The following is a 27,658-nucleotide window of genomic DNA, read 5'->3' as shown; positions in this document are numbered from 1 at the left end:
CAACCCCAAAGGAAGAACCTTCTGATTTTTTCATATATTAGCAACATGTTAGAATACAGTAAAATGGTGATATAATAATCAGAATTAGCACTCAAAGTGTACCCCTTTACATTAAGGATACATTTTTAAATACTAAAAAAGGGGTAAGTTCATTTTCATACAACCACTTACACAATAAGCGAAGACATTCTCAAACTCTTGCATCTGATTTTCCCATTCAATGTTTATCATATCAAATCCACAATTTGCAGAACGGATTTTCCCTATGAAAACCTGCTACATCAAAAAACCTTTTCCTGAAAACCAAAAACAGCCATTGAGGCTCCTTTGACAAAGCTTCACTGTGACACGGCCCACGATAAACAAAAAACATGGAATCTCCACTGGAGCCTTTAAAATGGCACATGGAAATTTTTACACAATACCACACAGTGAGAGAAGTCTAAAATGCCAAAAAATGAATAGCAGGTGAAAGTCCACATCGCGAAACAAATGGAAAGGTAAGAGCCGGAAAAAAAAGAAAAGTGTATTTGCAAAAATGCAAAGAAGGTCCCCTTAGTTTCATGTCAGACATTACTGCAGTCTTCATGCAGCAGTGACAGTGAAGTTCAGATGAGCTGCAGCATAAATATATATACGCAGCATATATATATATATGATATATTTTTACTGTTTGTAAAAATATATCATGCTTTGAGTGCCAAACCACTCATTTTAATTATAATTATGTCCGCTTCATTTTATTTGAGGCAAAGCCAGTTCTGGGTTCCTGCTTTATACACACACAGAGTTTGGAAGCTTTTGTGTTTTATTTTCTGCTATTTTATAGCAGTTTTTTTCACAAATGGCAATGGCTAAGAAGACAAAAACATATGAAAACGGAGATCTAAATTTAAACAAAACATCAAGAAAACAAGGGCAGCTTTGGAATAAACCATACTTATTGGATAGATTTACAAAAACAAAACTGTTCAAATATTATTTATCATGCAGCTTAAAATAAAATGAATTTTGCAGCTTGATTTTTTTCTACAGTAAAAAACTGCTTACTGGAAAAAGAACTACATAAAGACAGTGCCATTCAAATATGTACAAAAAATATAATTAATGCAGCTGTCTAAAACCTGTTATCCTACCTTAATTAAAAATGACATTTTTTAAGATGCTGGAATTTTAAAAAAGCACCCGTTTGTCTGTGTGGGAAAACATACTAATTAATTTATTATTGAACAGGTAGATCTTTCTTAAGGAAAAAACTTAACAGGAACCATAGCTGTCTTTCACACTCATAAATGATAGTTTAACATTATTTTCATTATAATTTACGATAACAAAGTCACCTTAAGATGATTTTCCATGAAAGGTAATACTTTATAGATGTGACTCCTATATTAATTCAACTAGCAAGTCACTGACTTTTCTATTGGATTGCAAGGGTTCTCCCATCCAAAATGTCATGTCTCCTACCAAAAAGCTTTTTAGAAAATTATGGGGGAAGCAGGAAAAAAAACTGTCTCACTTAATCATTTCCCCAGGTGTGTCTGTCTCTTGGGGTGGAAATGTTCATCAGGCTTGGTGTGCAAATTTACCCACAAGGTACACCAATGGAAACTAAACTCTGATACGGCAGCAAAGTTAAGGAAGGTAATCGTTAAAAATACTGACATATATTCAAGGAACAGATTCTCCTCCTCTCCAGGAAACAAATGTATTGAACAATTAAAACCCAATTAAAGTTTATTACACGGGATCAAAAAAACAAACATGCAGACACATTTTCGTCTTATTTTTGTGTAAGATACAGAGACAGCTCTTAATACTATGTAACAAGGGCAAAGTCGTGAAGGAGAAAATCCCAAACCCAGGCCGGTCAATAACAGACAGCCAATAAAAGATTTTGACAAATAACCCTTTTCTGAAGCCTGAATCCTGTTTTTTTTTTTGGCTTTCTGTCTTTACCAGGAGCAAGATCGTTTGCAGGCCAGGTGTGATTTCTGTACCTTAAGGCTGTGATAAACGGATTTGGAATTGGCTTCCTCTTACCTGCCGGGGGGGTTGTGTGGTTGTCGATCCTTACGGCAGCCATCTCTGGGGTCGGCCATCTTGGCCCCCTCTGGGGGTGGCTTCACAGGCTTCCCAGGAGGCCCTGGGGGAGGTGTCATAGATGGCTTCTTCACAACCTTTTCCCTGCGAGGGGGCAGCGGATTCTTCAAAGGGATGCTACAAGAGAGGAACACACTTTGCAGGCTGCTGTTTGGGTGAACAGATTGGCTTTCATTTTGCTTACTTTGCATGCTTTTTAATAGTTTTTTCCCCGTCACTATCTATCTAAGCCTGTTTGTCTCAGTGCCAACACATGCACCCCATTTTCTAACACTATCAAAATTTCTAAGTATCTATCTAGTAAAGGCAATACGGGCATGAGAAACCAGATATTCGTCTTAAACTTTTCTGCTGTTCCAACTGTAGTATCGGAACAATCCTGGGTCCACCAAGAATTCCAAAAAAGAGAAAAATACACAAAAGTAACCAATAAATAGTACTAACCCTATAAATGTATTGATGGAGCCTGACTTTGAAGTCATCCTTAGCAACAAAAATGACTTTTATACATAGACATCTTATAAAAGGAAAAAGAACGTCACTGTATAGCAGAGGCTAAATATCAACCTTGGGAAGAACTGCAGTTTGCTCACCCTTTCGCCGGGGGTCTCAGAGGCTCTGCTTTAGTCTTTGCAGCATTCCTCTGAGCAGAAGGAGTGGGAGAAGGAGTAGGAGAGGAAGAGAAGGATCGCGACCTGCAGAAAAGCAAGTTTGGGTAAAACACAGGAATTGCTGTGCATATTTATATACGTGGCTGTTCTGATGCACAATGGGAACCACTGTAACCATAGCCCTCGTTGATCAAAAGTGATATCAACTCCGAGAGCCCAGCCATCTGCGACAACTAGCTCAGAAAAGACCCGGCGCTGTATTCTGTTCAAAAACACAAGGAAGGCATTATACGTCACTTTGAATTTTTATAATACAGCTAAGGAGTAATGCCTAAATGTACTCATTACAAAAGTTTTAAAAACAAACTCATACTATTACGTCAACCCATACAAGTTGAAAACATTCCTGTCACTGCAATGTTTGTGTGTCTCTTTCTTGTTTTTTTTAAATTTTGGAGTCCTTAGCAATGCATCTGTGCACAATCCTGAAAATGACAAATACCTGCTCACTCCAATGTACTTGAGGAGTATGGCCATTATTGCCCTCACTCAAAACATATCACAAATGAGAAGATCCACTTAAAGCACTTACTGTACCACTGATTTGCTACTCCAAGATGGAACGATAACTACATACCCAACAAACTGGTAATATCCTCTAAAGGAATACAGTGAAGTTTTCGCACACTCTAATAGGGGTAAATTATCCGTGCCGGTCTTTGAAAATAGCATTTTCACATCTGGGACCACAGAGATGCAAACTCAGATCGGGTCCGACAGGTCGGGGAGGCCCCGGACTGCAGGGCTGCTGCTCACCTTGAGCGACTTCCAGAAAAAGAGCTGTGCTGCGAGGACTGGCTCGAGTAGGAGCTGAAGGAGGACGATCTGGACCGAGAGGAACCGGAACCAGAGTACGAAGAAGAATGGGACGATGACCTGCAAAAAAAAAAAAGAGAGAGGTTGGAAAGAGCAGACCAGAGCACACCTTTATTCAGTGCAGAAATCAAAGCTGAAATGACAGGATTGCAGGGTAGGTGTATGACTGCTCAAGGCTGAAGGAGAGGGGGGTGTTCAGAGCCTTTACTGTTCATTATGTCATCAGGGGTCTGCTTTCCCACCAGATCATTTTACTTTATTTCTGTACGTTCTTCTAGAGGGCATGGCCGGCCAACACGTGCTCTGACTCCCCCACGATCATTCATAAACTACTGGGATAATAACAGTACATCAACTGTAATGGACTGTAGACCGAGACCCATTGGAGTCATCTCACTCATCTTAAATGCCTGCCACACAAAAGCAGGAGGGAGCCGAGAGTGCGATAGCAGTCTGAGAGCTGGTTGCCATACCTGGAGGAATTGGACAAGGAAATGGAAGATCCTGAGGGCCGGTGTCTCCGGCGCCCCCGTGTGGGGGAGCCCGACATTCCCATCCGCTTCTTGGGGGATTTGGACCGCCGCCAGGGATCTTTCCACTCGTCCGGCCGTTTTATCAAAGGCCCCATTTCCTTCTTGGGAGGCGGCTCCATGGGCCTGCGGGGGAACAGGGAAAAGGGTTTCCCCGCTAGCGCATTTGTTTCTCCCTCCTTTAAAACAGCGGCTCCGTTTCCAGGAATCCGCAGCGAAGATACGGAACGCGCCGCAACCGTAAACACCACCGCCGTGGCCATCAGTCCCCAGCAGGCCGCAAAAAGCGCAACGAAACTACAGGTCGTGATTTGAGACTGATTTATGTAAAGGGCATTATAAATAAAATGTGCATTTAAAGCACAATTAAATTGCAAGATGTGTGCTGCTACTTTTCACTTTTCAATATTCATCAATGCACTTACATCACAAAGGTACAAGGAACCTGTCAATACCCACACAAGGGAGTGCATATACCCCTATTTACTAATATGGCATCAAGATAAAGCTAACTGATGCAGAGGTGGAGATAAAATAACCTTGTGTAAATGCAGCTCTACTCCCTAGGAAGAGTTTTATACAAAGTTTGAAACACGGTTTCAGAATGATATGTTCTAAAAGTCTGAAAGGCCTTTAGTCTGTGGAAAACACATTGCAGTTTGGTGGGACCAGAACTTCCTGAAAATAACAGATCTCTGCCTCCTTCCTAACCTTCCTTCCTTCCTTCCCCTTCAACTCTGATGTCAATATTCCTTCTCCCTGGAAGAAAAATGGAGAATCTAAAGTAAATGCAGAATATCCCAAGAACACATACAAGTTAAACTCCGTGTGAAACAATACAGTAACGGAGTCGTGTGTGGTCTTGTCAGGACACCGGAGCTCACAGGTGAACTGCAGTTGCTCATTGTATTTAAATTTGAATGACATTTACTACATTCCTCCAAAGTTGCACAACTAGTATCACTTCTGAGAACAAAAATATATTTCCTTATTTTTAAAGGAATAGTTTAGATATGGCTGAGTGAAGGGTGTGCAAATGTCTTAGGGGATTTTGAACTCATGAAGAAAAGAAAATGTAAAAAGTACAGACCGATAACAGGGCAAAGTAGCATCCGTTATAGAAATGGCTTAAGTTTGTAAAAGCGTTAAGAGCTACCCCAGTCCCTGACACAGCAAGATGGTGATGTAACTAAAGCAAACCCTGTGAAATTCCACAAGCATGACGCAAATCAAACAACAGACTTTCAACCAACAGGTGGACAGATTGAGGTGAAAGTTATTTTTAGCACTGTAACATGATCCCTCTTCATAACCACTGGGGAAAAAAAAAAACAGAACTTCCTTCAAAGCCAAAAAGGAAGCAAACATAGCTATGTAATTACAGCTGGTGAGGAAACAGGGAAAATCTCCATAATTTCTTATGATTATAGTTGTAAACAAAACTGGGTTCCATCCCATATAACATTAGCACTTCTGTGTAACTTTCAGCAATTAAGGAAATAACACTTAACACTGTAGTGCTTTCATCTATTGAAACCAAGAAATACTAAATTTATATAACCATGTGCAACATGACAGAATGCCTTTAATACAGCTGAAACTCTCAGAAGAATGTCAAAATAAAAAGTGTAACAATTCAAAGTTTGGGAAATCGAATCATGGGAGGTTATACAGGCATGATTTCTTGCTGATTTTACAGTACAAGTATCCTTAATGAAAACCTTTTCAGATCTGTATGTACAACACTCAACTGGACTGCTACAAGTTTACTGACAGTTCTTCTGAAGCCAAAACCATCTCCTGAAGCACTCAGGATTGTCTTCTCTGGTTGGTGTGGTGATGTCTGGCAGGAACCGAATATATTCTTAAAAACTGAAACTTGAATGATACAAACTTGATAAATTCAGCCAATCCCTACGTGTTTGCAACCTCCTTCTGGCTCAGTAATGGTTTAGCCATGATGTCGATTTTTTCACAGGCGCTCTCCTGCCATTCAAAAAACTCAGTGAGCCAGTAAGGTGTTGAATAACAGTCCGCTTTTCAACGTAAAAGTGCAGCCATTGCTCAATTAATGCAACAGCTATAGTTAAGGAAAAAAGAACTTGGTCCACAACTGTGTCTCATATCTGCACATACTACCCAAAGATAAATAAGTAATTCAAGAGCTGCATCGGTATTCGAAATGCAGAAGTAAAAACATTCTGCTCTCATTTTTTTTGTACCTCCTACACATAACTGCATGGGTGTAAAGGATCCAGTTTCATGTAAATGTCCCTTTTTCTCACTGTCCAATCCAATATTGCAGAATCACAGCCCGTCTTTTTAATATAAAAATGTTGATCGAAAAAAGCAAATAACAATGGATAATTTGAGCAATAATGGAAATTGAGAAGTATGCAGAATTTTGCGGTCACAATCTGAGATCTGGGCATAGAGCAGTTACTCCCCAAAAAAACACAGAAGAAACATTTATGATCAACAAAATTCTTCAAATTTTCCATTCAGAGACAGGAAAGCGTAATGTGATTGCACAATATTCTGTATCAAAGTATCTTTCGCTACCAATAGTTTCAGTTTTGGCTTTGACACATGAAACATGAACACAATAAAGGCAGAATCTAGACTTACCAGCTGAGTCGTGATGCAAGAAAGGTCTGTCCTTTACTCTCTGCAAAAGTATGAATGACTGTGTCTGCTTTATTTAGAGCTTACTACTGAGCTGAACCAACCAGACAACTACAATTAGGTCATTTAGTAAATTCTGAAGCACTAAACCAGTGGTCAGATTTGATTTTTAATCCACTGAAAAACGTGAGGAATAAGAGTTGAGGATTATGCTGGAAATGGTTCCAATTTCTGTAGAATTCATGCTAATTAATGTGAATTCTCAGTTGTATATATCACTAAAAACAATTTTGCAGTGCACATTATTTGCTTATTTAGAAAGATATGATTTGCTGATCAATAACAAATCATGAGCATTTATTAACTCAATGCCTTACACTCAAATAAAAGGTAACCGAGGGTAACAAAGCTACAACTTTGTTTATTCTGTCTAGAATTGAAACCTTCAATTCCCTAGTCTACAACTACAGTACTCATCCTGGAAACATTTTACTATCCAGAAATCTAACCAAAGTATTAAATACATTCCTGACATGCTGAACTACATTTTTCTTAATGTAAATTCTTAACTGAATTTCTTTTCTCACACAGAATTAATCTTAACCCTTAACAAACTGCTCTATTTGCAACATGTAATTTGCTAAAGCGATTCAAACAATTGTCCAATAAGCACGGTACTCCAACAGTATTTTTTGCATCTTTTGGGATCACTATTAATCTTGAAATAATGCTTGTCGAGACGTCTTCAGCAGATAAGCTCAAAATTCCACTCTCAAACACCTTGGAGAAATGCTGAGAAACTGGTTTGCACTACATCAGCTCTAAAAAAGGTTAAGAGTCTGAGGAAACTATCCTGATCATTTTTCAGGTGTAACTTGCTGGGCCAAATGTTAACTGTTTCTAATTAAAAATACTGCAGTAAGACTGAAATAAGTGTATAATTGAAATAATCCGACATGTAATACTGTACATATCAAGATCCAAACATTTTTCTAATCATTCTTTCACCTAGTCCTAGAAAAGCCAGCTCAGACAACCAGACAAAACAAAAGGTTAGTATTGTCTTCCCACTACATGACCAAACCATCATAATTGCACTTTTGACCTTTTCATCTTAATTTTCATTTATAAGAGGTTGCCATTTCTGTCAGGAAACTGCTTTGTTCTAAGCCTTTCAAGAGCGCTAATTACAGATAACATTACAGTAGGTTACTAAATCCTCATTTGTAAACTGCATTATAATCAAAGGTGACAGCACTTAAATTTGGAGAATAACCACCACCTTTTGGACAGATCAGTCCAAAAAATATTTTTTTATAATGCACAGTGTTTTCTATAAGTTTTTAGTTTTGGTGTAGCTAACCAAACCTGGACTTAAACCATTTATTTGCAATTCACTAAAAAACAAATAAACAGTATTTCTCATTTCAGTGGAAAGGAAAATGCCATATGAATATAATTATAATAAATCATAACATCCTTCAACTGCAGCTCAGATTGCACAATAATTACTGTTAATGTAGACTAACCACATAATTCCCACATTTCTTTAAAATACATTTTTTCTATATTGTATCAGAACTTTCTGAACACTGCCTAAAATTTCTTCCAGACAATTTCACTGCTGGTATATGATAAATATAATTCTTCTGAAATTAAGTTTCAGGTTTTCTTTGACAAAATGCAGTCTTACAAAACACACAATGTATGTGTTTTCCTGTACTTACTACAGTGGGCCATCTACTGAAACAGCCTATTTTTTAAATTCAGGAATGATCTTTCCAAACAACTGTGCATAAATGGCACGTTGCCCTTGTAGGACACTAACCCAGACAAGGCACATTACTAGTTGTTCTACAGAGGTTCAGGCAGGGAGAGTTTGAATCTCTAGAGAATGGGTGAAGAGTAAATGTGTAACCACAGCTTAAATCCCAGAGCCCTCTCAGTACAGAATCCACGACTTCAGTGAAGACACTGGGGTTTATTTTTATCCAAGTTATCCAAGATTTCAAATCCTAGTCAGCAATACTAATGAACATTTTACCAGCATGTGTAGAGCACAATGACTACACACTGAAGCACTTCACAGAAATGCAAGCTAAAATAAAACCAGAAGACTAAATGAAATCTCATACCAAATTCTCTAGTAACTGAAGTGAAGATGTGGCGAAGGGACAAGTGAAGAGCAATAAATGACATAAAAATCTACTTAATCCAGTCTAATTATTTAATGCAGGAAAAAATGGAAATCCACCAAGAACAACGAACCTGATAAAAAAAAATCTGACGTGAGAGTAAATTAACGCAGGAAGTACTACATATAAGAGAAGTACATCACAATGCGCTGTATTTTCCAATTTCTCCAAGAAATGAGTTAGAAAACCATTCTGTAAGGCACACTTACACACTGAAACTGAAAATCACCCTGGATAGGTTCTGGAATTTCAAGTCATAATGCGCTCTATGTATTACAATCAAAAAAAAAAATGGGATCATATACTGCTGCATCTGTGCTCTCTCCACATTGTTTTCTTAAAATGTGTTAATGAAAGGTATTTTATCAGTTCTCGTCTTTCACAGCATTATAGAAGCAGTTGACTTGATGGAAACTGTGACAGAGGTGCACACGACCTGATTGTGCGTAGTTGAGACCTGACACAGTGCACTCTTCATGAGGGTAAGGTCAAGCCTGACCCTAAATGAAGAAGCATATGTAACATAAAGAAAGATGGGGACAAGCCAAAGGAGAATCAAGAGAAGTATTCTTTGAGTTCCAAGTATTTGTGTTCCTCTTACTTGTTTTGTTTTACCATTTTATAGAAAAAGCATGTTTGAAAAATGTGTTTCAAAGATCAGATCCTCTAAGTTAACTAATCAGAAAAATCAAGGGGGCAAATATCAAGTGGACACTTTCAGTCACTCAACTGAAACACAATAACAGGCAAGTTAAGCATTAATAATTTGATAAACAGACACTGTTGATTAATTAGCACAAGACAGCAATCAAATTTGTTCTGCTACAAGCTACCTTTGATGTTCTGTTTGCTCACAAAAATCTGTCAGCTTGGATATTTGGCTGTTGCAAAATCTGTAAAAAAGAGGCCACTGTTTTAATGTCCAGAGCTGTCAGCCATGTTTGTATACAAGGAGAGCGTGGGGCAGGACAGCATCATAGGAATATCCACTAGAAATCTTCCCAGGGCCCAGATGACCTGAGGATATTCCAGTCCATCCTCCTCTCCTGCATCATAAACCCTCCTCCAGAGCAAATGCAAACAAAGGCTGAAGATTGCCCAGCTGTATGAGTTTTTTGTTTGTCAGTTCCCCTTCAAACACAGAAGTAGGAAAGGCCACCCTTTCAGTGTTTTTTCAATGCTCTGGAAGACTTGTCTGGCTCTTAAAAACTGACTGTGCCCCAGAACAGACCTGGAATTTAGATGAGGAACCAAAAAGCATGGATCCACCTCACATGCAGAGGTCATTTCTTTCTGTATTACACTTTAGAACTTTTTTAATGAATAATAAAAAAACAAGGCAGTTCAATCTGTCGACAGCACAATGTCGACATATATATATTATTGTCAATTACCAAAATACATGACATAATTCAGATACATGACCGGAAGAGTTTTTCACATAGATACCTTTGCCAGTTATATTTATTGGTCCTGGTCACACACAAACAGAAATTTTATACAGCATTTTATGTCGGCAATGTGTAGTGAGGATTCTCCTATGGCAAGAAGCATAAGCAGCTTTAAGATTCAGGTGTCTGTATAGATAGATGCTCATTATTATATCACTTCTGCGAATGTTTGTGAACTTAATCTGCTAGTCTGGTATTTATGGTACAAATGAAGGAGGGATGTATCACTATATTATGTCTCAAAGCATGCCTTAGTAATGCAGATAAAAATGACTGCTTCGGGTAAATCGAGTAAGAATGTTTCATGTCATGTTTCAGGTATTGGTATATGTGTTAAAGTGCTTGAAGTTGGGCTGGAGCCTTAGATCAGCTCTTTTTCCTTTTGAAATATCAAAATAACTTTCAGGCTCAAAATAAAATCAACCGCAACAATAAATGTCTCGGCACAGAAGACCTCAGGTTGCCAAAGGAAAGTTTGACAGCACACAGAAAGCATGTGAACTGGATAATCAAGAAAATAAATTGTGTCAGCACCAGTAACAAAAGAAAGTGCACTCTTCCTGCTGATTCACAAATGTGTGACACTAGACAAGCAACAACATATTGACATTCAAGGTGGAAAACACACAGCAATGACCAAATCAGCCAACTCATTCTTCAAAGCTATTCTTCATTCTTGCACAGTTTCCTCTCTACGTCATAAGCTCATTTTGTTTGCTTATGCAAGATGATGCAACATATATTTAGAGTCAATGAACCTTGGACATCAAAAGCTTACATGTGCTTAAGTGCAAACCTAACCTACAGACAGCTTGATGCGAAGGACACTCACATTCAAATTTTAAAAATCAAACAAAACTTTTATAATGAATAATATGAAGCCAAATTTAAACAGATTAAGTAAAACAAGACTATATCCACCTCATTTACAAGAGGAAAGGTAAAACAACACTGATTATTAAACTTTCACCATCAATCAATGCAATTCTAAACCACACTTTAACATGTATTAATTAAAAAGATGGGAAACAAGCATCCTATTTTGTATACTTTAATACATGGGAACATTAATAGTTTTACTCTTTGCAGCCTACGCATGCTGACGCAGCTACCCACCTGAACTACTTTTATACATATAAACAATACTGGAGTTTCTGCCAAATAAATTGCCAAATCCTAGCGGACAGAAACGCACAAAATGTCTCAGGACTGGTATTCTATTTTGATTCAATTTAAATCAGAGGCTTTTATTCGTGCTGCCACACCTGAACCTCAGATCTCAGTAAACAGCAATGTTACACAAGAAAAGACTTTCCAGTTCTGTCAATGACCCATATTACTCTTTTACTGCAAAGAACACAAAACAAGTCTCCAGCGAATGAAATGAAGGGGGGAATATTAAGGATTCATTGTCTGGTTTCTGTAAGGAAGGGTTTTGGGTTTTGTTAGGTTTCTAGGTCATAAGCACAAAAAGAACTCTCCCTTGTGTTCCGATGTCCTAAAGGCAAGGCAGGGCATTTAATTCACATTACAGCTGTAATGCAAGTAGAAATGGCTTAGATGATATATACAAAAAAACATGGGTCATTCAGCCAGTCCCATTTTTACTCAGATACTTCGAAAATGCATTGTAGTCAAGTCTGGTAGACTGAATTTTGTATGTCTCTTGTTACGTAATTCTTACATACAATACCAGCCTTTGATTTTAAACCTGTAGGTGTAAAAAAGCTTCCTTTATTACTCCCATAATGCAAAAGTAATCAGAGAATCCCTTAAAACGTACTACCACACACAAAAAAACAATATTTTGTTCTTAATTCTTATCTATACTAATGAATATATTCAACGCAAAGAATGCTTGATGTATGCTTTAAGACATAATATCTGAGGTTTTATATAAGCAAATAGTGACAGAGGAGTTGATTTGTCATATGTACAATGGGGTTCTAATTGCGCTGTTCTCTCAGGACATGCACAGTACAACAGATAAAACCTCACAATGTAGACAGTACATTACAAACCAGTAAAGACAAGGAACAAGCAGAATAAAAACAGGGTCGCTTTTCAGGAATGGTCAATAAAATGCCTTAATAACCACAGCAAAAATGAACAGAAAGTGAAGAGTAAGTGTGAAACTGACATCAGCACGGAAGAGACATGGGTGGGATTCTAACGTCGTCGTGGGCCAGGAGAAATGTCTTGAATCCAGGTTTTTAAACAAGCCTATAAGCGAAACCAGTCCCCACTTTTGTGCAGTGCAAGAGAACTGAAAATACCTCGATCTGTCAGACTGTCAGGAATATAAACTTAACTGTACACCCTGGCTAGTACACAAGGGATAAAGTATAAATTGGCCACAGTGACAAGCGCGCCAAATGAGGGAGCTACACAAGGCCAAGGGGAAACAGGACCCTCAGCTGCACGCTTGACCTAACCTGACGTCACAGAGACACCAACCGCCAATGTCACTTCAAATCCAGAAGCCTTTGCTTTATGCCGAAGGCCCTTACATTTAAACGAGCTCCTTCGCGGCGCCTGAGCCTGCCGCTGCCTCCTGATACTTGTCCCGATAAGCTCCAGATAAGGGCGCGATCACGACGTACGCACAGTCACGCCAACACCGGCTCAATCCCAGCATGCAGCACTCACCGGGGCGGAGGTGGCGTCCTCGGCTTGGGCTTCTCCTTCTCCTTCTCCTTCTCCTTCTCGCGCTCCCGCGTGCGCTCCCTGGGCCGCTCCTTCTCATCCCGCTTCAGCCGGTCCCTCTCCCACTCCTCCTTCCTGCGCTGCCTCTCCTTCTCCCGCTCCCGCTCGCGCTCCCGCTCCCTCTCCCGCTGCCGGCGCTCCCGCTCCCGCTCGCGCTCGCGCTCCCGCTCCCGCTCCCGGTCCCGCTGGCGGTCCCTGGTGTCGCGCTCCCGCTCCTGGGGAAACCGCAGCGGCGAAACGCTCGTTCGTGGGGGGGGCGGGGCGCGACACGGCGGGAGCCAGGCCCCGCCTGCTTCGCCTGGCTGCGCGTTCATCCAGAAAGGACCTGGGTCCTACGGGAACGCCCTGCGGCTGAAGCCAGCGCCTCGCTCCCTTAAGGAAACGGATCGTTCCAAAAAACTTGCGAGTAATTAGGCGGCACTCTTCCCCCTGGAGAAGAGTTTCCAACAACGAATGCAGCAGCAGCGTGGCGACCAAGGACTTGGTGCCGTGGAAGGTGCTGCCCCCTCACAAGAGAAATGAAACTCACGTCCTCGCTACTTGGTCATTAAAGATCCCACTGCTGTTCTGAAGAGCTGGGGGTGTACTGGAGCAGCGGGATCTGGTGCGCCGACGCTGGGCTTGGCCACTAACCCCCACGACTTAGAAAGGGCTGAGCGGGTTTCCACATTTGCGCAAGATTATTAAAGGAATCGACTCCAGCTGTCTGCAATTTGGCTCCTTTATAAAACGTTTTAACACTCGACAAGCACTGGCCGCTCTGGTATCAGATTAGCCCAGCGCAGGCCCCTGGCAAGAAGACACGCAACGAGGTTAAGGATCTAAAATTAATGGACTTGTGCTGTGTCAGGGGCACTAGTATTGCTGATTTGAGACACATTTTTGGACACACAGAACCAGCCAGTAAGACTAGGTTTCAGAAGTCAGGGAAAACAAAAAGGCCGGCAGGTTACAGACCAAGTTAGAATTGGTCTCTAGGAAGGCCTAAGTCTAAAGTTCTCCCTTTATTCGACTTGGTTAATCATTTTCTCAGTTCTGCACCTTATCTCCTGTGCAGTGAGGGTGCCTGTTACACAGGTGGGCTCTGTACTTCAGTGGTGGAAGAAGCATTTTGAATGGAAAGTGTTATGTAAAAGTAAGGAATTATTTTAGCAGCCAAACTGGTTAAATAGGGCCTAATTCCTTCCCTAGTCTGCAACCATTCTTGTGTTTTTTTAAGATAGAAAGCAGAATATTGGCACAACACCACTCTGTTTTACTGTACGGGAGGAATAGAACAGCAAACAACAAACAAGGTCAAGGCATTCCGGATACATAAAATGCAAACAAAAAGCGCATGTAAAAACTAGAAATTGGCATGGGTATATTCTAGATATTTTCATTTGAATTGTGACTTGATAACCCATAATTTTTTAGCCAGAGCCTATCCCGGCAAGCAATGGGCACAATGCTCTGGATAGGACGCATGCACACAAAGAACTAACATGCACACGCTTACACAGGGCTAATTTTCCAGAAGCCAATTAACCTACTAGTTGGTTTTGTGGGAGGAAATCCACACAAGAAGAATGTACAAACTACACATAGTTAGTAACCCCGAAATTAACCCAACACCCCAGTGTTGCCAGGCAGCAATGCTAACCACTGTGCCACAGTGCCTCCCAGCACTTTGAAACAGCTATATAATAATACAAATAATTGCCGTAGTGACATTAAACATTACTCTTGGCTTTAAAGAACAAACATCTGCTAAACCGAATCCTGCAGGACACAAGCTCTTGCCACCTTTCGGACATCAGCACAGCTTACGTTGTAATGGTACGGCACTGCTTCCGTGTACTGAACCCTGAAATTCTCGTACTGCCCCCCTCGCCAGAGGCACTCCATTTCGTAATCGTAGTAGGAGTCTGCATAGGGGTCATTCCTGCAAGAAGATCAAAAACACATCTGGTGGTGATCTCCACCTTAAGAGATGATCAATCAAGAACATGCAGGCGACTCCAACGTATAAGGCAACTATAGTTCTACAGAGCAGACAATCAAGCCAGGATTTAAAGTGGGCATAAAACACGGATCTTGGTGGTGAAATCAATAATCTACAACCTAACAGGAAAAGGAAAACATTAATAAATTAAGGAATTAAGGCTAGATTACTGCATCTGTATGCCAGACCAGACCATAAGACAGAGCATAAGGCCAACATTAGGGAAACATCTAAAATCTTAGAAGTTTAGGTTTCTGTCTGTATGTAATGTTCAGGTACTGCTTTATAATCACCAATAGCAAATGTGTAATTTGCAATATAAAGAGAATACGCTGAACAGCACATTTTTAATCTCAAAATGTCAAACTTGAGACAAAAGTCTTCTTTTTGTGTTTAATTTTCTTTATAACAAAAGTTCTTATATGGATGCAACACTTTTAAAGTTTTGGATTGACCTTCTATGGCAGAGTACAATAATAAGCCTGAAACCTTGAGAAAAAAAACATGCACACAGTAGAAATGAAGGGTTAAAATGTTCAAGACAGAAAAGTGCTTTTAAGTAAAGCACAGGCTTCTACTCCACTGATTTTAAGAGCAGGACTCAGCCATTCTTACCCATAGCTTGTATCCCTGTACTCCATATCTCTGATGCATTGAAAAGGAAACAGACAGACCATTAAGACTAGAGGCAGAAGACTGCAACATGAATTAAAACAAATGTAACTACAAATGTGTTCAGCAAGAATGATAAAAAATGCATACATCCAAAAAATGTGGTATTACACATTTTAAAAATGTGTAAATTAAATTTAGCTTCTTCAATTTTACTGACCCACATGAACCACATGCTTGATCTTTTCTTTTGTCCAGAACCATATTCATATACTGTAAATCATGTTCTATTCAAATAGTTACTCTTGCACACAAAGTTTATTCAAATCCCTTAGATTTACTTCTTAAATTTCGAATATGCGTGTCTAAACCCTTCTCTTTAAATGTGTCTGCACAGGCATGTGTATGGCACATAATGAATAAAAAACTAAAAAATGCCTGTTTATATACACAATAACAAGGGTTAAATGGTTATAATCATATTAACATGGTCATTACCCAAGCGATAAAAATGTACCTTTTAGGGGGCCATTTTAGTTTTTTTCCCTATAAAACATTAGCCCAGCTATGACTTAATGAAATACTTTTGATCTGGTCAGCATTTCTCTGCTAGCAGTCTGTACTAACCCAGGGTCTCGGATCTCTCTCGTGATACGGTACGTCCTCTCCCTGAAGAAGTCATTCTCTTTATCGAAATCCCGCTCGTCCTCTCCAATCGTCACATTGAATCTCTTCTCCTCGAAGTCGGGCTCTTGCTCCTTCCGTATTGTAGCTTTCTTTAAGACCTACAGAGCCCAGATTCAACATGCAGAGAAGTTAATGCACACTTCTTAACCTGTTCAGGGCAGCATGTCATAACAGCCACTACTTGAGATATTTCCCTTGACAAATCAGCACATGCAAATCCAGCATTTTAAAAACTTATTACCAGATTGCACTGTCCTTCCCATCCTTGCCTAAAGATTCCTGCCAAAATTTCTTTATCGGGGCTTCAGTCTTTTTATTTCAGATAAATAACAGCACCTCTGGGACTCCACCTGTCAGACATCCCCCCTAGTTAAAACTACACTGTGAAACAGAGTAATTATTCAGATATGTATGATCCACCGCGATTTTCTACCTTTTTAATTCAAGTGCTATTTCTGTATTAGGGCAGACGGAACCTAGGGATCATCAAATGAAAATGAATATAAGCTTCTAAGTCTAGAAGATGAATGAACAATTTCATGCAAGGCATCTGTATTTTCTTCTGCTGTAGAAATACTGAATGTGTAAACTAAAGATGTCCAGCTGACTTTTTACAATAATCCCTCACAGCAAGCGGTAAGTGAAAGGGTTTCACTGGCATAAACTGCAAGGTCAAATCACCATCTAGAGCATGTACGTAAAGGGCTTGAGGACACATCAGGAGGCACTGGAATAGGAGTTTTGTGGGATTTTCCAGATTAAGAAAGGTCAATAAATAAGGTGGCCAGAGAGGGCAATACCTGGTGCGCAAAACTGATTACATATGTGAAGGACCATTGAGGAAGTGGAACAAACAAGGAACAAGATGAGATAAATCTTTATTTGTTGGTCTCTTTACAGATTACACAAATGGTGAAAAAAACATTAAAAAATTAAGGATTTTATCCTACACAATTTTGAAACCTTTGCTTTCAGCACAAATGAATGTTATCTAAATGTACTACCTACAAAAAAAAAAAAACTTATCAGGAACCAATCTATTTTATCTGCTGGATTTACAAACAAAAAAAATAAACTTGTACAAGCACTAAATTTGACCTTTACTCACAATGCATGAAAAGAAGCAGATATTGGCACCTGATCACACAAGTGGTCAAGATTCCAGCAGCAGATTTTAGTTTCCGGCTCTAGAAAAGTATACTTAAACTAACAGACAAGCAGTGACACGGAGAACTTCCCGCTGTTGACAATGAATTTAACGTAAGGAAGAAACCCAGCATGAGGATAGCTTGTCTTCCCACTTTTTCTTACGTGAGCTAAGCAGTTCTCCCTTGTACATACCCTAAACAAATACATTTACAATCACCCATTGCCACCAGATCTCTTCACAACACTGCAGCTAGAGTGATGCTTCCTGACTAAGTGCTTAGTAGGCACACGGCAAACTACCAAAAGGTAACAGGATAAAATGGCAAACTCACGTTTCTGCACAAACATCAGTAGTTAATTCCTACTTGAGAAATGAAATGTACTGACTGTTTGAAACGTATTCAAGTGTATTTAGCATGACTCGCCTGGCTGAGGGAATGGCAAGGAATGAGCCAGGGAGCTGCTGAAAGATTGAAGATGAAGGTGGAGGGAGGCGTGTGGAAAGAAATGTAAAGCGGGGCTTGGCAAGAGAGATTCATTTATGATTATATAGTTATTGATGTACAGGGGAACAGTACATGAAGTGCTCTATGACAGAAAACTCGAGCTCTGTTCTATCAAATTGTGTGTTGTTTTATTGGTGTTTGGGGTGAGTATAACTCACTAACTCATGACATTTCCAATAAAGCTCTTGACCGGAACCCTTTAATTAAGGAACTCTGCTAGTGGGAGGCGACAACCTGAAATAGGGAAGGAAGAGTTAGTGGGAAGGGCCGAGTGATGGTCATGTGCTCCAAACCCCCAGTACAGTCTCTGTTCCTGTACTGTTAAGAAAGATGCTATATCACCAGTGCTCCAGTCTGCCTAGCAGTATAAATGGGAAGCTTCATTGTAATGAACCAGCATGTTATCTGGGGCCTCTTGTTTCACTCAACACTACACAAACCGGCGCATGAGGAGCCAGTGAGTTAGTGCGCACACACACCCGCGCGCAGAGCGGATTACTAGCGGGCACGGCGAGAGTACCTCTTTGGCGTGCCGGAGCCCTCTCTCCCAGGCGCTCTCCACCGGGGGCTCCACAGGCGGGGGAGGTGGCAGTTCTTCCACTGCTGGCCCTCCCTGAAAGACAGAAAAGACCAGCTTCAGCTCCTGCACACAAGGCATGGGGGCCAAGAGCACCCCAACATCTCATGTACCTTCTACGTCACGGACCACAGTAGGGGGAATCCTGCCCAGCACAATGGGCGGCAGGCACGTCTTTGAACCAGCCCGACGCGGAGAACAGGGAGTGTGCGATTTAACTAGTTATCACCGAAGTTACAGCCTTTGTTTGTGGGATGAAGGTATGCCCCTGCTCCCTTTTTTATGAATTCTGGCATAAAAAATGCTATTCAGGGATGTTAATGTGGCCATGGCATGCGGAAAAATAAAATAAAAACATGGGTGCACACACACCCTGTGTCCTGACGAGGAAAGGGCTTTGGTTCGACCAGAATGCTTTGGCAAAAAAAAAAACTTTTGTTGACAAATGATCAAGTGACTTTCATTTTCAAAATCATTCGAATCGTTGCAGAGATTTTTTTTTCCCACATTGATAGAATTCCAACAAAATGGCAAAATGCTTTCTAGGATTTTCAAATTAATTAGAAGAGCCATATAAAATCAACCATCTAAAAAAGATTTACATTAAACAATCTCCATTATTAAGAGCCAGCAAACATGTAAAAACAACACATTTATAATTTTTTTTACCAGTAGCTAACTACATATAGCACATTCTTGTCTATTCTCTGTCCAACTACTTCTCACATATTGCAGTACCTGTGAATTTTACATAGCCTGCTTTCAGTTGGAAAAAAAAACACTTTCACAAATAACCTCATCTTTCATATGAAAACATTTTGGTTGGGATTAACTGTATTATCTAAAAGAACTTATAACTTAAGTAATTAAGAACATTAAGTACATCCAAAAAATTAGCATTACGGAGGCCGAGATCACGCTGAAAAGAAGATAGCAGGGAGAACAGTTTCAGCTGTCTTCAGACGCTGACGCAGATTTCTAATCAAACCTATTAAGAAATTCAAAGGAACTAATGTGACATTGTTAATGCACGATGCAATCTTACTAATGCTAAACATATTTTCAATGCCTTTAGTGTTCTTCCTAGAACACTGCCATTATAGAGCACAGTCTGCCCCACAATATTGTAATTCCTAGAAGCTGCTATGGTAAATCCCCCCCTCTACAAATATGCATGTACTTTAGTACCTCCTTCAATATTACACAGTTACTTTCAAGCGTTTCTATGGTCCATTTGCTGTTTTTACTTAAATATATTATGTTTCTTAGTAATGTAATTTTATTTGTTGTCTGTTTTTATGCTACAATTATTTATTTATGTACAGGAGAACTGTACATAAAGTGCTCTATGACAGAAAACCGACTGCTGTTTAAATTGCCCCCTGAGGATTAAAAAAGCATCTTAAAGTGAAATGAAATTCTGTTTTACTGTGCATACGTATTTTCCCACTTCTGACAGTGCCTTCACTGGAACATTTCAAAACCAGTAAGCTATCATCAGCTTGTTTATGCTTGATGTTGCTTTTTGAACTTAATTCCAGTTAAGTCACCTTAAAAGGCCACCACCAGGTGCTTTAACATCGAACCTCAGTAAAATGAAAAGGTCTTGAATTCCACTGCTGCCACCTAGTGGTAGCCTGATTCGAGGGAAGATGTTTTCTTTTGCACTTTTTATACTGACATTTAAAGCCCTTATTTCTCCGATTTACTGTGTAGTATGTAGTAAACATGTAGTATAGTTTACAGTAATATCTAAGTATTACAGCATTCCTATCAACACACAAGATAAAATAAGTCTAGCGATATCACAATTTTAACCAATCTTTTACAGATACACAATGGCAGACCCTGCGCTCTGACCCCAGACTCTCTCCCTATCTGTGTCTCTCATGGAGAACAAGCTGGGGTATGCGAAAAGATAATTCCTAATGCAAGAAACTGTAAAGGGTTAATAAAGTGATATTATATTATTATTATAAAATCCTGAAGGCAATCAGTATATTCCATTCTGCGATAATGTTTAAGCATAAACTACCAAGCAAACAACTGACCGTGAAGAAATATCCTAGTTTTAACCAATCTTTAACTTTGCCTTAACCCTTCATGGCCTGAGTTTATTTGCCTACTTTTTCTACTGGCAGAGCTATCAATTCCTGAGAGACTATCAAGAATTGACTGACATATGGAAGACAAATAGAAGTAGCCAGTGTATTGACTCGCTTTACAGGTCGTTGCATGCAAGCGCCAAAACTCAAAATGTGGGAATCTGCAGCGCGACCAGTTCAGATCTGACAGGTTAAAAATGAAACTAACACAATACAACATGGTCATTTTGTGTCTGCAGTCTGACAGAGAAAGAGGAGGATTTCTGAATTCACATGTACTTTCCAGTGCCAACAGACCAGAGAGTAAGTGTACTATGCATGATCAGTGGGATTTTGTGAAATTCTGCTCAGTTTACATTCATTAGGGTTTTACAGACTGGCAACTGAGAGACTCATCTAGGTTACATTAGCCGGTTGAAAAGATTCAGCACTTTTTGCAATGGAAGCGGTTATTGCTGTGAAGGTAGAAACAAGGCATACCCATGGATTTGAAGGCATGAGAGGATGAGGTCCAACTGGGGGCCCTCCGTTGGGTGAGAAGGGGTCGGGCTTGACTATGAGAGAATAATTTCCTTTGTCGTTCACCCCCGGATGGATAAATCTGCAATTCATTCCCCATGTGCAGTTACCTGGAAAGGGTTAAAACGTAATCAATCACTCTGGAGATGGATATAAGAAATTGCCTTATTAACTCCTAGAGGACAAACAAAATCCAAAGTTAGTCCTAAGCACATCCCAAACAAAAGGGTGATTTTATAAAACAGTATCTCAACTTTCCCTGCTTGTATTCCACGTATGATAATCAAGGAAATGATGGACCTGACACGTATGAAAAGGGCTAAATTGACAATCCTGTCGTGGAGCACATCTAACCAAAGCTTGAGGGTACCTGCAAAAAGTCTTCTTCAGTGCACAGCTTGGGCCTTTCTGTTTCCAAAGAGTGCTTGTTTGAATCCAAGCTATACCACTAGTGCCCCTTTTGAGCAAGATTTCCTATGCGCCAGTATACGCTTATCTGAGGGGCTACTGGGGTTTGAAATTGACCAGGATTTACCCAGCTTGCTGGACATCACCAACCCTCGTGGTCAGCCAGGTGCCCAAGATTCTGCAGTGCTACTGAATTAGTGAAAACCTCACTTTGCCGCCTGTGCTGTGACTTTGTGTGCAAGAAAGATAAGACTGAACTCTTCTGAGGATACATGGCTTGGCAAGCCTTCAGGCATGTACAACACTGGCGTAAGGGTTGTAACTGCGAGATAACAAACATCCATCCATCCAGTGCCCTTGGAAAGACACTGACCTAAGAAATGCAGAGGAACAAGATACCTTTCATGAAAAACCTGCAGATGGGACGGGGCCTTATCTTCCGATCCATGGGGTCCTTCACCTCGCCTTCTTCCAAGTCATCATCCTGGGAAGAACGGGGAATACTGTCAGTCTCCCACACTTGACAGCTCTTCAGAAAACGCTCAACTGTACCAGACTGTCAGAAAGGAACAGTTAAACTGTCCCTGCCTTGGGCAGTGTGGTGGCACTGTGGCTAAGGATCTGCGCCTGTGGCTGGAAGGTTGCCAGTTCGTATCCCGCAGCCGGCAGAGGAATCCTACTCCATTGGGCCCCTGAGCAAGGCCCTTAACCCCAACTGCTCCAGGGGCGCCATATAAATGGCTGACCCTGCGCTCTGACCCCAAGCTTCTCTCCTGTGTGTCTCAAGGGGAGCAAGCTGGGGTCTGTGAAAAGACAAATTCCTAATGCAAGAATTTGTATATGGTCAATAAAGTGATCTCATCTTATCTTTGCATATTGAAATAAGCAAACTCCCCAGATCTGTTCCAACTACAACAAGCCAAGCTGAGTCCCAGAATGGAAGGCAGTTCTAAAAGGATACTAAGAGCGTGCCATAATTCCAATGATTCCCATTGAAATTACTTGATCTGTCAAATTGACATTAGATTTTATATTAATGTGAAGCAGACAAAGCCTCAATAAGAAAGTTGCATTCATAAAACAATGGCATGGACATTTATTCTGGCATAGGTTTGGCAAAACCGACCGAAATGAAATGATGTGCTTCTCTCTTGTACTGGGAGAATGAGTAGTTCAAATTAAACAACTCGGCCGGAGTTTGTAAAACTAACCCAAACCTTTCCATTGTGAATGAAACCAGCCATCTGAACTGTTTGATGGATCCAGAGAAGAGTTTCAACAAAAAAAAAACTTTCTTCACTACTTTCACCATTTCAACAGCCACAATAATGCCATCACAGCAATTCCAATTTAGATCCTCAACTAAACATCACGTTAGTCACAGTCAGAAAAGACATGAGTGTGCAGGTGCGTCAGTGTATGAGCTCCTAGGAAACCAGCTTTTAAAAAAAGCTTTAAAAAAAAGGTTTCAAGTGTGAAGCTTTTTTGAGCTGTCAATAACTCAAGTGCCTTGTAAACAGTCAGGTGTGCAGCTGTATACGTCTCATCAGCTCCTGGGTTATGTAAAGTATGTTTAAACAAATGCTACATTTAGCTTAGCTTAGCTAGTGCTTTAATAAGTGAAACATTTCAGCCAAGCTCATCACAGAAAATCAACAATATCATTAGCTTGTTAGAGTGCTGATTACTTAAACTCTTTTTTGATTAATGCATTTAAGCAATCACTTATTAAAAAGCAGAAAACCTGAGAACAGGCAGCATACATGTGAACATACAGGGTGAACATTTTGGTGACCGAGACCGTAAAACAGGGTTGGATTTTAAAGATTATTTCATTAAATACAAATTAAAGTCACTATTTACAAACTGTTGATTAATAACACATGTATTAATTAAAATAACATAGAAAACCCCATAAAACATCTCAATTAGCCTCTGTATCAGATCTGTAAACCCTGAGATTAATAGGTTCTTAGTTATTTAGCAATTGCAAACATGAATGTTTGTGGCACACAGTAATAAAGCAGTTGTGTTAATAATTAATATTTCCATTTCTTTCCACCCATCCATTTTCTAACTTCTTCTCTACTCTATTCAGGGTCGCAGGGATGCTGGAGCCTAACCCACAGGTGACAGGTGCAAGGTGGAGTACACCCCGAAGGGGACACCAGTGCGTCACAGGGCAGACACAGACACGCGCACACCGGGGCTAGTTTTCTCAGAAGCCAATCAACCTCCTGGTTTCTCTGCCTTTGGACTGTGGCAGGGAACCCGAGCGCCTGGAGGAAACCCATGCGCACACAGGAAAAACATAGAAACCCCACACGGATAGCAAAAAATGAACTCAGGAGCCCAGCACTGCGTCACTGTGCCGCCCTCATTTCTTTCCCTCGAAGGAAAATCTTCAAATCCCATCACGTTGGAAAATGTGCTGGTTTCAATGTAGCTATATACTAAACTACTGACCTCCACACTGCGCCACTACAGGCTGGATAGGAACAGTGTATATTATCTGGAACCCTCCATCAATTTGCCTGTAGCCCCCAGAGAGTGTTAGAGTAAACTACTTAAAGAAGTGATATCTTCATGAGGCACTTCAAATCAAAAACATAAAGAGTGTGTAAATCGAGCACTACCTATATATCCACATGTGAATTTAAGCACAGTTAGGATACAGTGTCAGGAGATGAAATGAGGTAGAAAGAAACAGCTGAGACAGAGTAGCTCAAGTGCTGCTCATACTCACATACCTAATGAGCAGAATATAAACTCAACTGCCTGGAGATCACAGGTTCTAATCATCACTGTGCAAATCAACTGGAGCTGCCAAAAACTGTGAGTGTCACTGGCTTGAGATGAAATATTCCCATGCTACACAGAATCTGGTTCCAAGGGGTTAAGAGTTCGTATAAAATACACACTGTCTAGGGCATTCTACCCTTAGACACAAAGGGATCCTTATACAAAACTGGGGTTGAGACCTAAGAAACAACCCAACACTTCAATACCATATTAAGAAAATGGGAAATAAATGCAAACGTTATCACTCTGTACCAGGGGTAATCAACAGTCCAACAGACTTTAACCATACATTTCTGAAGGGCAGGAACATCTTAATTATTTTAAATAGGTGGTGTACTCAATTAAGCAATTTAGAGATCATTTGGAAAAGAATATCCACCTGCCCTCATCTACCACTGTTGAATTCATCGATGACTTGCTTCATTGACCAATTGCTTAATTGTGCCTAATCTTGAAATAACAGGTGATTTAGGGTGACCCTTAAAAATAACTGCATTAAAACACTCCTTGTCAACCCCTGTTCTACAGGAAATATAAATTTTAATTTCATTCTAAGTGAACTGATTCAATGAAGGAGAACACTGGAAGACTCCAGTTCGCTTTGGGGAACATCATCTGGGGGTCCCTGGAACACCACACAGAAACGCCGAGGGATAAAAATGACCGGAGAGTGCAGTCTGGCTGACATGTTGCTGCTCCAGATCTGCAGTGTGAAAACAAGCTCTTTACTTGAGCATGGTAAAGAGTAGTTTGGGTACAGAAGCTTCATCTGCTCCGAAGGTTCACGTTTAAAGCAAAACTTGGTGAAAAATAATGCATTTAGGAAATAAAATGAACACCTGCTCTTTAGAACACTGAGCTGTCAACGTTCAGAACAAAAGATGATCTTAAAACAAAAGAGATTCTCCACTTACATCTATTTCTCCCTCATCGATCTCTCCATCGTCGTCATCTTTCTTTTTATCTCGTAAGGAATCTCTCCGACCCCTCTCAGGAGCCTTGGGCTCCTCTGCCCTTTTGGGCTCAGTGACCTTTTCTGGCTGCTGGGAGTCCTTCCTCTTTTCCTTCTTTTCCTCATCCTCAGGGTCTGCCTCTTCCTCCTCTCCTTCTTCCCCAGGCACCCTGTCCCCGTCCTCATCCTCGGGGGCGGCGCCGCTCGGCTCGTCGGGCACTTCCTCGTCGTAGTCCAGCTCGTGCTCGTCCAGCTCCCGCGTCACTGACGAGGACTCGTCCTTGAGGTCGCTTACCCGGCTGTCCGCAGCTGCTGCCTTCACCCCCTCGTCGTCCTCCTCCTCTTCCTCCTCCGCTAGCGGGGAAGACAAAAGCTTCTCCCGGCCCAGATCAGGCTCCGAGTCGGGGGACTTCGCCTCTTGGCTGACTCGATCCTCCTCCTCTTCATCGTCCGAGCAATTCACCCCTCGCCCCCTCGTCAATGCTGCACCTGACGGGACCTCGTGGCACAGCTCCCCTCCATACCCATCCTCCTCCTCCTCCTCCTGGTCCGACACTCTCTCCCCACCCTCGTCCTCTAGATCCTCCAGGTCCGACTCCGCCCCACCCTCCTGACTGTCCTCTTTCAGCATCTCGCTGTCCGAGGTCTCTTTCTCTTCCAGGGACTGTCTGTCATGACTGGGGCTTTCAGTTGCATCCATTGGAGGCTGCTCTACAGAGAAGACACGAGCAGAATAAAGACCCTATAAGTCACACTGTAAACACACAGATCAGAAGGAAAGCAAATTAATTTGAACACTGATTTTAAAGCCTAGCCTTTGACTGAGGATTAGTTCTCCACAGATCAGATATACTTTCTAGCCCCCTGTCAGATATATCAGAAAATTAAATCCGGTTACCAAATTTTTGACATTTGTCACTAGTATACTATTTAATGCAGCATCTAATTTTACTACTCCAGGATCAGACTCAAGTAGTATAGAGCCTGGTAAGAGGTGGGAGTTGGTTAATTTCTTTTAAAGAATGAAGTGAATTTATTTGCTCTTTTAATAGTCTTTACTTGGGATTCAAAAACACTTTCAGGAAGGTGTCAACTTTTCTTATTATTTATCACATTATGTCTTCCTCTGTAGCCCTGCCCATTGAGGAAAGTGAGCTTAACAACAAAGCTTAAAAGTAAATTATTATATATATATATGACCAATAGAGAATAGCTGTTTAGTTTCTAAATTGTTAATCTATTATTTTTTCATTTAGATTACTGTGAAAAACTTAAAAAAACGCACATATAAAAAGAGAATAGGATGTTGTCTAAAAAATTGCTACCCTACTGCATTCCCATTTGTTGAGATTTGCAGAATAATGCTAATAGCTCATTTTATTAGTACAAGAACGAGACATTCTAGTGTCTAGCCACGATCTACAAGTAATCTAGCAAGCGAAAACTACGTGACCTGTGTAAAAAATACGATCGTCCGTTGAGTAGGACTAAAACGAAAAGTACAATTTTATGTACAATTTAGAATTTGCACATAAATCCAAACAAAACACCTCGATAAAGAACTAAAACAAATTGGCCTGCATAAATAGGTTTAGGTGATAAATACTCTAGTCTATAACCTGATAGCAAGGGTTTCGTTTTCCTTAAATTGTCTTTCTATACAGTGCAGGATCAGGTATCATTGTCTCGTTTAAAACCATCAAATCGCACTCCTATGAATTTACCCCCCTGCCTACAACTTCACTCGCTGGGCTATTATGCCACCAAATAAATTAGTGAATCAATGAAGAATATAGCGGCTTGGAAGACAGCAGGCCCCACGACTGCCTTCAGTGAACCAGGCAGAACACCGTCTCTGCAGATGCATCATGAGAGCGCCTAAAATCCCTATAAAACAGATTTAACTTACCTTTCCGGGACAACAACTACTTTCCCCCCTTAAAATACCTTCTTGGTTTTAGCCCCCTTCCTAATCTGCTAAGCAGCCATGCTTCCCTGTTCATCAACAATACAGACCTCCCCCCTTCAAAAAAATAATCACAAAAAAATAGCAGATATCTGACTGTTACCGTTGCCAACCTGTACGTCTTTTGAGACAGGAGTGTGATCGTAACTACTACCCCGTCTCTCCCCGTCCAAGTGTAAAGCTGTACACAGTAATAAATATTCGGATTGCTTTTTCTTCTATCGGAGAGATTCATAAACCCTGCTCTACACAGTGAGAGCGGCCATTGCCGTTACGTCATCAAGGCAAGACGGC

The 27,658-nt window shown here is 40.6% G+C and overlaps 1 protein-coding gene across 2 annotated transcripts in view; it reads right to left on the bottom strand.

Annotated features, from left to right (window-relative positions):
* The window catches only part of zc3h18 (zinc finger CCCH-type containing 18), a 39,797-nt gene extending 12,139 nt beyond the window's left edge, over positions 1-27,658 (bottom strand). Inside the window, exons 1-13 of one of the 2 annotated variants that reach the window (XM_069181136.1) lie at positions 27,468-27,658; positions 25,361-26,109; positions 22,044-22,128; positions 21,198-21,346; positions 18,556-18,648; positions 16,321-16,478; positions 15,697-15,726; positions 14,907-15,021; positions 13,041-13,312; positions 4,064-4,246; positions 3,531-3,650; positions 2,697-2,798; positions 2,044-2,220 (exon numbers count right to left, since the gene is read on the bottom strand). In XM_069181136.1, coding sequence (XP_069037237.1) covers positions 2,044-2,220; positions 2,697-2,798; positions 3,531-3,650; positions 4,064-4,246; positions 13,041-13,312; positions 14,907-15,021; positions 15,697-15,726; positions 16,321-16,478; positions 18,556-18,648; positions 21,198-21,346; positions 22,044-22,128; positions 25,361-26,098 — 2,222 coding nt within the window. In that variant the 5' untranslated portion in view covers positions 26,099-26,109; positions 27,468-27,658. The remainder of the gene's footprint in view (positions 1-2,043; positions 2,221-2,696; positions 2,799-3,530; positions 3,651-4,063; positions 4,247-13,040; positions 13,313-14,906; positions 15,022-15,696; positions 15,727-16,320; positions 16,479-18,555; positions 18,649-21,197; positions 21,347-22,043; positions 22,129-25,360; positions 26,110-27,467) is intronic. The other variant, XM_069181135.1, reaches the window with a different exon arrangement.

This window comes from Lepisosteus oculatus, chromosome 20 (assembly GCF_040954835.1).
Source record: "Lepisosteus oculatus isolate fLepOcu1 chromosome 20, fLepOcu1.hap2, whole genome shotgun sequence".
Taxonomy (NCBI): domain Eukaryota; kingdom Metazoa; phylum Chordata; class Actinopteri; order Semionotiformes; family Lepisosteidae; genus Lepisosteus; species Lepisosteus oculatus.
This window is presented reverse-complemented; position numbering and strand designations above follow the sequence as displayed.